The sequence below is a fragment of the Alosa alosa genome, chromosome 22 (assembly GCF_017589495.1).
Source record: "Alosa alosa isolate M-15738 ecotype Scorff River chromosome 22, AALO_Geno_1.1, whole genome shotgun sequence".
Classification (NCBI taxonomy): Eukaryota; Metazoa; Chordata; class Actinopteri; order Clupeiformes; family Clupeidae; genus Alosa; species Alosa alosa.
The window spans coordinates 5158467-5170516 of NC_063210.1; the positions used below are offsets into that span (position 1 = coordinate 5158467).

General features: G+C 43.0%; 1 protein-coding gene across 1 annotated transcript; it reads left to right on the top strand.

Moving 5' to 3' along the window:
• The first annotated feature begins 80 nt into the window (after nt 1-80).
• anks3 (ankyrin repeat and sterile alpha motif domain containing 3) lies at nt 81-10903 on the top strand. Its single transcript, XM_048232869.1, has 16 exons — nt 81-634; nt 1095-1295; nt 1821-2019; nt 2468-2589; nt 2984-3065; nt 3389-3506; nt 3745-3903; nt 4404-4529; nt 5381-5490; nt 6017-6169; nt 6418-6542; nt 6796-6937; nt 7836-8055; nt 9082-9132; nt 9458-9543; nt 9801-10903. Exons 2-15 carry the CDS (start codon nt 1123-1125, stop codon nt 9532-9534), a joined length of 1857 nt encoding a protein of 618 aa, XP_048088826.1. The 5' UTR covers nt 81-634; nt 1095-1122; the 3' UTR covers nt 9535-9543; nt 9801-10903.
• The last annotated feature ends 1147 nt before the right edge of the window (nt 10904-12050 follow it).

A 12050-nucleotide genomic window follows, 5' to 3' on the forward strand; every position in this document is an offset into this window, starting at 1 on the left:
ATCATTGAATTTCAGTGATATGAGACAACCCTCACATTTTTTTCTTCTACTTAACCACTCCCAGATTCTGGAGTTACTATGGTGATAGACAGTATTGCGCAATGAGCTGCAATAGCATCCTTAGACAGTTAGTAATGTTCTCTATTTAGTGCTCCTGTGTCAATGGTTATATGCCTATGGATTTGTTCCAAGATCACAAAGATTTTATCCAAAACTACGTGCAAAACAATTTTATGAATTAATAATAAGATCTATACACAGTAGTTATGCAGCTTAGTTAATTAATCACCACACTGAATTTTCAGTATTTATTATTTTAAAATACAGACTGACCTAAAAGAAAGATTCTAACCATACAAAGCACAACGTCCTCATAACATCAAGACAACCCAAGTTCTGAGGGGATCATTAGTGGTCCTTTCTGGAGTAGAGATTCATGGGAACTGTAGTGTATGCTCACAATGATTGCTAGCAAGGATAATGACCGCTTGAAAATGAGAACTACAACTACCAGATGTTTGGTCCTGAGTTTCTGTAACAGAGGTGCAACAACTTCGAGATCCAGCCTGATGTTCTTCTGATAGCCGACTTGAAGTCTCACTTGTGGAGTACGGTCTCATATATAAACATCGCAGTAAGTGGGATATCTAATTATCATGTTTTCGCCAGTACTTAGCCTACTAACCATATACCCTCTAAACCTTTACATGTAAATGTTTTTCATTGATGGCGTTTTGTTCTTCAAAAACACTTTAGGAAACGAAGAGTCGCTAACTTAGCTTGCTAACTACCTAATGTTTTGGAAAGCTTTGCCGGGGACAGTGGTCGGGCGGCGAAGGGGGCATAATCTGTGGCCATATCCCCGGAAAAGTTATAAAACAATACCAACGTTAGTTATCCATTATTTGTTGTGTAAGACTTGTAGTAAGGTTTTAACTGAACACCTAACACAGATGGACCGTTAATTGTTCAACCATAACGTAAATAAGCAAACCAGCGTTTACTTTTTTTGGACCAGAGGGCTCTCAGAATCATTTTAGGCGCTCGAAGCAACAACCTCATAGATGAAAGCTGAAATTCTTCTCTTCTTGTAGACTTTGCATCTCTTTGTCGCTGGTCGACATGTCAGGGAGTGATGAGGCGAGCGAGTCGGAGCAGCTCGGCTCGAGTCTTTCTGTGTGGCTCGGGGAGAGTAGTGGCGCACTCATCCGGCCGGAGGAGTTGAACGTGCCGCTGGACCTGCACACTGCATGTTCTATCGGCCAGTATGACGTCGTGGCACAGTGTATCCGCAGGTAAGTTGACCGAATAATTAGTGGTGAATCGTACGTACTAAATTAGACTAGTACAGCTGTGCCAAACGTTGTTCTGCAACATACTTTGTGTTTTCATTTCACATTGTGTCTTGTAAATGTGCAAATTAGTGGATCCAACTGAGTCACAGGTGTCCCTTCCATTCCATAACAATTAAACCTTTTCCCACCTTTGTGACAACCGCATAGGATGTAGACATTTGACCATTGGATTCATAACCTGTTTCTGGATGTTTTTGTCTTTTAACAGTCATACATTGCGGTCATATTACTTACTCTTGGATTCTCATAAAGTTGTCTCCTTTTTCCTGCCTTGCCTGTATTATAATATGAAGACTGCAGAATCCCTAAATAGTGTCCCTCTTTGTTATTCATCTGACCTAAATCTGGAACACATTTATTCCAGTCAATTTCTGCATGGGTTGTAGACCAGAGTGTTTTTGCTTTGTATGTCTAACAAAAAATATAGCAGCAAAGAAATATAGAGGTAATTTCTATCCCTCCTAGTGGGGAAGTCGATTTGGACCGCAAGAACTTGGGAGGTTGGACTGCTCTGATGTATGCCGCTTACATCGGCCATGACAACATCGCCCGACTGCTGCTGGAGAACGGTGTTAGCGTCAACGCTGCCACGTCCAAGGGCCTAACCCCACTCATGCTAGCTGCCAGCTGTGGGAACGAGAGCATTGCCCACTTCTTACTGCAGGTGAGATGTCCAGTGGTCTGTGTACGGTTCATTGTCCATTGTCATTGCCATTGTTTTGTCTTAAGGTGCACCTACGCATAATTCATAATTCAGAAGATGAGTGTAGAGGTACAGTCTGCAATTCTAATTCAATATACTTAATCCAATACACCTTTCATCAAATTAAGCAAACTGCCCCTTGTGGTCTTCTCAACTCAGTGATTACACTTAAGTGCCCACGGGGATCCTAATTTCAACTGGAGCTCCATTCCAGATCCCTCTCCCTTCTCTCCCACTTGTTTCCCATCACTCTCAATGCTCAATGGGTTAATTCTCTAAAGACAAAAGCCTCGGCAAATATCCTTTTTTTTTTTAATAATGACAACAAAAATAATGGAGCCAATGTCATGTTTGGAGTGGCTGATTATCCACACTATCATATATTTCCCTTTTCTTCCTGTTTTTGCAGGGAGGGGCTGAACTCGAGCGAAAGGATGCACGTGGTTGGACGGCTCTGTTGCATAGCACCAGCACAGGACACCAGCAGATGGTGAAGCTGCTGCTGGACAACAATGCTAATGCTAACGTCAAGTGTGTAATACACACTCACACACACACACCACCTTGGCCATGATATGATATCATCTGCAAGACAAACACTAACATTACACACGCACTCATATGCACACACATCTCACTCACTCACACACTCACTCACACACGCGCACACACACACACACACACCATTGCATTCATTCACTCAAACAGTGTTATATACTGTAATACAACATGTTGTCTACCCATGCATATTTATGCTTACCATTGATCCATATTGACGCATATAAATTCACATTCATGCTCAAACAAAAATGCAAACACTTTTAAGTAACACACAATCAGACATATGAATACTCACAAACACAAATATACCTTGAAGGTGTTTTTTTTGTCACCTAACTTGACCTTTAACCTTTTGCTCTGTCAGGGAGCCAGGTTCAGGGTTCACTCCTCTGATGGAGGCAGCTGCTGCGGGCCATGAGATTATCGTTCAGTACCTGCTGGATCGGGTAAGGCTGAATCATAACCAGACTTATACTAAAACCTTTTTGTCACACTGGACCACCAAGAGCCATACCATAAATACATAGGTGTATGAATGTGTTTATGTGTGTGTGTGTGTGTGTGTGTGTGTGTGTGTGTGTGTGTGTGTGTGTGTGTGTGTGTGTGTGGGTGTGTGTGACTGAGGAGTGTGGTGTTCAGAATGTTTTGATTTTCACAGTTATGGAGTATAAATGGAGTCTACAGAAATTGGGTCATGTCCATGAACCCGATGACGTGTCGGTCTACCGCAGACTGGTTATGTGAGAGTGTGTGTGTGTGTGTGATTTAGGGTGTAAGAGCGGACGAGAGGAACTCAAAGGGAGAGACGGCTAGAGTGCTGGCTATGTTGTATGGGCACACCAAGATTGCAAGTGTCATAGACAAGCACTCTCTCAGAGTTAAAGGAGGTAAGACACACACACACACACACACACACACACACACACACACACACAAACACACATTTCCTAAAACTTGCTCAGTGTTACAATTTTTCTATCACAGGTTTCTTTCAGTTATTTTATAAATATTTTATGAATGAGCTTTGAACTTCCCAGACCTAACAATACACATACATTCTACTTTCCTTAAAGCCCATTCATCTCTTAACTCCCTCTGTCTCTGTCTCTGTGTCTGTCCCCCCAGGTGCTCATGAGGAGTTCAGCTCCTCAGAGGAGGACAGTACAGCTTCTCCTCGGGCACGATCTGGACGCCCCAGACCCCGTGGAGGACCCAGCATCCACGACGGCCCACAGCACATAGCCCTGTTCCGGGTCGGGGGTGCAGGGACCAGCCGACACAGTGGTACTTACACACACTCCTCAGTCCACACACACAGATACACACACACACACACACACACACACACACACACACACACACACACACACACACACACACACACACACACACACACACACACACACACACACACACACACACACACACACGTTAACTGTGCCTTTTGTGTTGGCTTAATGTTATTATTGTGTAATTATGGTCAGTTTATTTATGGTTTAATTACAATTTTGAATTATGAAATAAGTGTCTTTAAATAGCAATGAAGACGAGTGTTGTATTATATAATTATACGTACTTACGTAACAATAGCCTTGTTATTTAATAGGCACATTTTGTATGTATGTATCATAGTGCGACTGTTGCTGTTGCTATGAAGTCTCAATAGAGACTTCTGTGGGGTCTAACAATGTGGTTAGATATTGTGGTGTAATATGTCTGAGTCTGTATGGTGTTAGTGGTATAGTTTGAGTCCTGAGTGTTCTTCTGTTTTATTTGATTGGCAGAGCCAGCAGCAGCCCCTCCTGGCTACATGACATTCCAAGACGGGTGTGAGACTGGCGATGACATTTGTAATCGTGATGTCACCTCCCCTATTAATGACCTGGACGGCCAGAGTAACAGCAGCAAAGGTATACATACATACACACACACACACACACACACACACACACACACACACACACACACACACACACACATACACACACACACACACACACACATACACAATCACATACACACACACACATACACACACACACACACACACACACACACACACACATTTTACATTGGTTATCATCACACACACATACACACACACACACACACACACACACACACACACACACACACACACACACACACATACACACACACACACACACACACACACACACACACACACACACACAATCCATCTGTAAATGTGATTATGTTTGATCATGATACACTCTGTAAGCTCTAAGCCCTACTCCGTGTGCAGAGACTTTGAAATTGACCTACCATGTCTGTGTGTGTGTGTGTGTGAGTGTGTATGTGTGTGTGTGTATGTGTGTAGATTACTTTTCTGATATTTACCTACCCTTTCTGTGATTGTGTTTGTGTGTGTATGTGTGTAGATCACATCTTGGATAACAATGCACACTGTGTATGTGTATTTTGATTAGTGTGAGTGTGTGTGTGTTTAGATCACATCCTGGATAACAATGCACACTGTGTATGTGTATCCCGATGTGTGTGTGTGTGAGTACGCGTGTGTGTGTGTGTTTGTGTGTGTAGATCACATCTTTGATAACAATGTACACTGTGTATGTATATCCTGATGTGTGTGTGTGTGTGTGTATGTGTGTGTGTGTGTGTTTGTGTAGATCACATCTTGGATAACAACGTACACTGTGTGTATCATGATGTGTATTCTGAAACTGACCCACCCTCTGTGTGTGTGTGTGTGTGTGTGTGTGTGTGTGTGTGTGTGTAGATGACTTCTTTGATAATGACATGCCCACCCTGCGCAGTAGCAGCAGCAGTAGCGAGTGTTTGCCTCGTCTCCTGGGCCTCAGCCGAGAGGCCTCCCTCGAGAGCAACGAGGTAGGTAACCATGCCAACCAATCACCATGACAACTGCCACATCACAAAGCCGGCCCGCCATGATTGCCAGCCATCCCTTCCACACCCTTAAGTAGTGCTAGAGAATACTGATTGACATTGAGGAGGTCACAGTATCCTGAATGGTATTAAATGTCCACTCCATCCAAGTTTGCCTTCTGATTTGATTCTAGAAAAGACACTGGGGATGTTTTGTTTTGATTGTTGTTTTCAGTGCAGCTCCTTTAGTTTAATCTTAAATGACTTCATTTGAGATTTTAAGTTTCCCCCCGAAAAACCTTAGCAGCAGTTGTGTGAAGTTGGTTAGATTATTTTCAGTGTTGCTAGATTGGTATTGGCATTTTGCACTGCACATAATTACACTGTCATAACAGTATTACCACAGTCAGCAAAACTCGAGAGGAAAACAGACTTGATTCTTGTGTAAGCTCTGAAGTCTACCATTCTCTCTCTTTCTCTCTCTCTCTCTCTCTCTCTCTCTCTCTCTCTTTCTTGTTCTCTCTCTCAGGACTCGGATCAGGCCAAGAGGAGTTGCCCCCGGCGATCAAATAAACCCCATCACTCCAAGGGCAAGAGTCGCCATGGTAACAGTGAGGCAGCCCACCCAGGTGATGCGGGAAGTCGTCCACAGGCTTACCCGCCCTCCTACACAGGCCCTAAGGTGTGTGTGTGTGTGTGTGTTTAGTATTAGCGCAAATGTTGTGCTATTGAGAGCATAAAGATTTATAAAACTTTCTGAACTTTTTTGTTTGTGTTCACCCATGTGTGTGTGAATAGTAATGGTTGGATTTGAACAGAATGCAGCTATCTACAGCTATGTGTACCCATCCTACAGTGTTCATAACAGGTTTTTATAACTAAAAACTATTTTGTGTGTGTGTGTGTGTGTGTGTGTGTCTGTGTGTTTAGGACCTGGGAGAATTCTTGGAACAGATTGGCTTCAGTAAATACCTGGCCCTGTTGGAGGAGCAGGACATTGACCTAAGAATCTTCCTCACGCTCACTGAGAATGACCTAAAGGAAGTAGGCATTACGTGAGTCAAACACATACACACACACAAAATAATTACACACAAAATACACAGAGCAAAGAAGTTGGCTTTAGGTGTCACACAAAAAATGGAATAATGTGTATCTCACTTACCATTACACTCACACAGGCACACACACACATGCACACACACACATACACACACACACTCTCACAGACTACTATTCTAACTATTCTAATACTGTATCTCCTATGCAAATCTCACCTGTCGTTCCCCTCCATCCTCTCTGTTGTAGTCTGTTCGGCCCCAAGCGTAAGATGACGTCGGCGATTGCCCGTTGGCACAGTAACGCACGTCCTCCCAGTGAGGCTCTGGAGCAGGCCTATGCCGACCAGTTGGAGGCGGAGATGCAGGAGATGGCCATCCAGCTGCACAAGGTACCGGTCACTATCGGCACCAATCCGGCCAGACACATGCTGACCTGGCTTGACACTGAACTTCAATGTTTTTTTGTTTGTTTTTTCGTCTTTCAGTATATCCACATCCACAACCACATTTTTGTGTCTGTGTGCATGATCTGTGGTAATTGTGATTAATGTGTGTGTTTGTTTGTAATTAATGTGTATATGCTGACTGTGTGCGTGTGTGTGTGGTATTGGTGATTAATGTGTGTGTGTGTGTGTGTGTGTGTGTTTGTAATTAATGTGTATATGCTGACTGTGTGTGTGTTTGTGTGGTATTGGTGATTAATGTGTGTGTGTGTGTATTTGTAATTGATGTGTATATGCTGACTGTGTGTGTGTGTGTGTGTGTGTGTATTTGTAATTGATGTGTATATGCTGACTGTGTGTGTGTGTGTGTTTGTAATTGATGTGTATATGCTGACTGTGTGTGTGTGTGTGTGTTTGTAATTGATGTGTATATGCTGACTGTGTGTGTGTGTGTGTGTGTGTGTTTGTGTGTGTTTGTAATTGATGTGTATATGCTGAATGTGTGTGTGTGTAATTGATGTGTATATGCTGAATGTGTGTGTGTGTTTGTAATTGATGTGTATATGCTGACTGTGTGTGTGTGTGTGTGTGTAATTGATGTGTATATGCTGAATGTGTGTGTGTGTGTGTTTGTAATTGATGTGTATATGCTGACTGTGTGTGTGTCTGTGTGTGTATTTGTAATTGATGTGTATATGCTGACTGTGTGTGTGTGTGTGGGTGTGTAATTGATCTGTATAAACGTACTGTGTGTGTGTGTGTGTGTGTGTGTGTGTGTGTGTGTGTGTGTGTGTGTGTGTGTGTAATTGATGTGTATATGCTGACTGTGTGTGTGTGTGTGCAGCGCTGCATGGAGGTGGAGGCGCTGCAGGGCCAGGTGGCCCAGGAGAAGGAGCTGCGTGCGGTGATGGAGGGCTGCCTGATGGAGGAGAAGATGGGCTGGAGGAACGTGCGCGCCCAGCTGCAGGAGGACCTGCGACACGCCGCGGAACTCTCCGGAACGCTGCACACACTACGCGCCTGCCAGGGCCAGCTGCGAGCACAGCTGAGCGCCGACAGGACAGGTGTGTGTTTGTGTGTTTCATGAGTGTGAATTTGTGTCAGTGTCTCTGCGTTTCTGTTTTGCTGTTTATGTGTGTGTGTGTGTGTGTGTGTGTGTGTGTGTGTGTGTGTGTGTGTGTGTGCCTGCTTGATTTTCTGCAATTTAGATATCCGCATCCCCCTGATCAACATTCATTAGTTATCTAAAATTCAATGTGCTATTAAACTTGATGATATGGTGAATATTACACTGAAGTAGGCTGCTTTTACATGAACATTTATTTAAAGTAAAACACACATGATGTACAGTATCCTACCATGTTGAGGTACCAGTCCTGTGGCTCTTATACACATAGAGTGCTTCACAGCTGTTACATATCACAGCGCTAGATTCATCCTGGTTAACTAGCCTACTTCATTAAAACATTCTGACACATCGCTTTTCTGTCCTTCCTTTTAATTCCTTTTCAATTCTTTTGAATTTTCTCACAGATGTTTTTGCCTCCATTGCTATTTAAACAAGGACCCCACAACTGCGTAGCCTAATGAATCCGCAAATTAGTGCCGGGCGAAAAATGAACCTTGCATGTTTGCATTTCAAAATGTTTGCATTTCAAAGAATGTAGTTAATATTGTACTCATTAACGATTTATTTCATCCACCCGCAATTAATCAGAATGTTGTTTTTCCTGACTTGGCCCCATGCTGGCTCTAATGGTTGTACTCGGGGCTGCTCAGCTCAGTCTGTTGTCTCTTGATGTGGCTCTGACGCACTCCTTTAGTTGACCAGTTGTTTGGCTCACTGAGACAGATGGCTTCAGTAAACCATCTCTTTTTCACTCTTTCTCTGCCTTACACTGCATGTGTGGATACTGTAACAACTATAAGAAAGAAATGTTCAAGTACAGTAATGACTCTGATTAAAAGGGAAAGAGTTCAGGTAACTACCCAAACAGGAAATTCAGGAAAGAATATGATTAACTTTAGCCTAAGTGACACTGTGTGTGTGTGTGTGCCCCCCCTCTCTGTCTAATCTATCCCTATGACAGATAGCTCCAATGAGGTCTTATCAAAGATGGAGTCATGTGAGGAGGAGTTAGGTGAGTAAACCTCTGACCTTTGCATGCCAGTGAGTGAGATATGTGTAAGAAACAGGGCAATCACTTAGATGGCAGGCAAAATACAGTGTGTTAACAAGCAAAGGTCTTGTGTATTAGCTTTAGTGAGACTTAAGACTGCACTTGGCCCACCATTCAGATCAGGCCCATGGTGGAAATGAACACAGCACTGTATGCAAGACAGTGACACCTCTGTGAGGTGGGAAGAGGTGTGATTATCACAGAGGATGTATATCATTTGTGTGTGTGTGTGTGTGTGTGTGTGTGTGTGTGTGTGTGTGTGTGTGTGTGTGTGTGTGTGGGGTAGCCCTCAAGCTTCAGGCGTTGTCCCAGAGCCTTGGGCGTCTCTGTACAGAAAGACCTGGAAGTTTGGTGGAGTCCTAGCATGAGAAGGTACACACTGAGTAACATGCACTCACAAACACAGAGAAAGATGTAACACACACACACACACACACACACACACACTCATATTTCATATACAGTCACAGACATACAGTATACATACTGAGTCACATAATATAACTACACAGTGTAAACACATGCTAAAACATATTTAAAAAAAAAGAGATCCTCACAGTAGTAAACCTTCATTGGAAAGCAAGCAGAGCTCGTTGTGCAGCATGACACTCTTTTGCGTCTTCATGCAGGAGCAGATCCACTGTACAGATCTACTGACTGACGATGACCCTACCACCCTACACACAAGAGATGGAGTGACAGAGTGCAACCTGGAAGAGAGGGAGAAGGAAGGAATGAGAGGACCATCAGGGAGGAGAGTAGGAAGGCAGCCAGTGACAAACAGGTAGAGGGCTTTCCGCTCTGTCATACCTGCGCACATGTAACACGGGATGGACCAATCACAGTGAGGACGGCATTCTGGACGGTGCAAGAGAGGACCAATCACAGTGAGCCATCACATAGAGGATGCGGGACCAAAGGAGCTCCTCGCCAGAGGGAATTTGAGGCTTGGATGAACAGATGTGAACACTAACAGTCACAAACACACACACACACACACACACACACACAGACTGTACTGTCAAATCAAATCTCTGAGAATCAGTTGACGCTAACTCATGAATTGTTTTGTTTTTTGTTAATGACTCAAAATATATTATAATATAAATTGTTTTGAACCTAAATGTGACATATTCATGTACAACGGGAAGTCCGGTTCCAGCATATGGAGCATGGAATCACGGAATAGTAGAAAAATTAAAACTTAGAACTAATAATTAACAAGAGTGATCCAATCTTCCTTGAGCAGGATTGCCCGCCTCTATATTACAGCTGGAAGGGCCAGGGAAGCTTTTATTTGTATAGTGTTATAACATACAAGTATGTCTGAAGGTTAAAAAGTCCAGCTTGAACTTGATCCCCCTTATGGAAATAAGGTCTATGCCAGAACTCCCTTAAGGATTAAAATGAATGATTTTATAGACAGATCTACAATCAATCATACAACTGAATACAGGAGGTAAATGCTATAATTTTAAAAGGCTAGATATGGATGTGTGGTGTACATGTTTGCAGTCATACGTTTGTGAAGTTCTGTAAGATGATGCCAGTTATCATCACCTCCCTAATTGTTTGTTTATCTGTCAAAACAGTGGGACCATCTAAATCTTGTAAATGTTTAATGTTGCCTCTTACTCGTTTAAGTAATTATAGGAGAAAGAATATATAATTATAGTCCCTTTTTAAACCCTTTAGAATTAATTGCTCCAAATGATTTATGGATTTAATAAATGCTGGCATCCAGCCATCTGTGCCCAAGGAGCTGCGCCCCTTGCCATGGCAGGCCCCAGAGAGCAGTATGCAGGCTCTCTCTGCTGGGCTTGGGTTATGAATATGTCCGCAGCACGGAGTGCGTTAGAAGAGGTTTTTATTGAGCAAAACATTAATGAGCGAAAGCCGTAAGATATATGTGGCCATAAAGAGTTAAGTGTTCCCCCATATGTGTGAAATGAGTTCCTCTTGACTGCCCACATGCATTTAGAGCTTATGCTGTTTTGGAAGAAGTTTGTGTATCCAACCATTCAGTCAGCAGTCATAGAGTGTGCACAAAGATACACACTCACTCACTCGTCCTGCTCATTCTCTCTAAAGCACATATACATGCATATTAGACACAGCTTCCATTTGCTGTCAAGCACTCATCTTTTCCGAAGTATTCACACACATGAGCCTGCTGTGTTTGCTGGTCTAACCCGTGTTTTGTTTATCCAAAGCCAACAGGGTGAAGTCAGTGTGGGGAATGGGAATATGAAGGATCTGAAACTTGAGTATTTTTTTAAGGAGCCATGTGGGATTCGGTAAGCTTTGAGTCGACTTAAACGCACATGGCGCTCTTGCATTGTACGTAATATGGCGGTCACACAGAGCAACGTGTTACCTAGCGTTCATGGGATTCGGGAAAAACTTTTTTCCCAGTGAAAACATCATTCCGCATCATTCACGTCACATAATGTGTGAGGTTGGAAACTGGGGCTAGATTTTGCTAACAGAGTTGCCCAGTTAGGGGCTCGTCATCACTTTTGTCGTGACTTTGTAGTTCGTTTGTAGTCCATGTGGCCTTTCATGTCCAACAGTTTTAATGTGAACTTGGGAATTTCCTGTTGTCGTCACTTGAAAGCTGCATATTTCACAAGCGTCTTACACTATATTTTAAGCATATACAGTTGTTTATTTAGGATTAGTGAGTATGTTTTAACCTTTGTTGTGGCATGCGTGTTTGTCACACATTCCGACAGCAAAGCACATGAACACTTGCTGTGGGAAAAACAAAGTAGCCACGTAGGCGGTCCTTGTCATTCCCAAGTGCCATGAATGCACCATTATTACAAGAGTTGGCTCGTTGGGTTACACATTTCAATGGGTATCTCCACAACAGAGCT

Bases quoted from the DNA above. Each gene is read 5' to 3' on its own strand.
- anks3 (XM_048232869.1), top strand. From the start codon at position 1,123: ATGTCAGGGAGTGATGAGGCGAGCGAGTCGGAGCAGCTCGGCTCGAGT. The intron at 6,938-7,835 runs GTACCGGTCACT...GTGTGTGTGCAG, and splicing joins TGGCCATCCAGCTGCACAAG to CGCTGCATGGAGGTGGAGGC. The intron at 8,056-9,081 runs GTGTGTGTTTGT...TCCCTATGACAG, and splicing joins GCTGAGCGCCGACAGGACAG to ATAGCTCCAATGAGGTCTTA.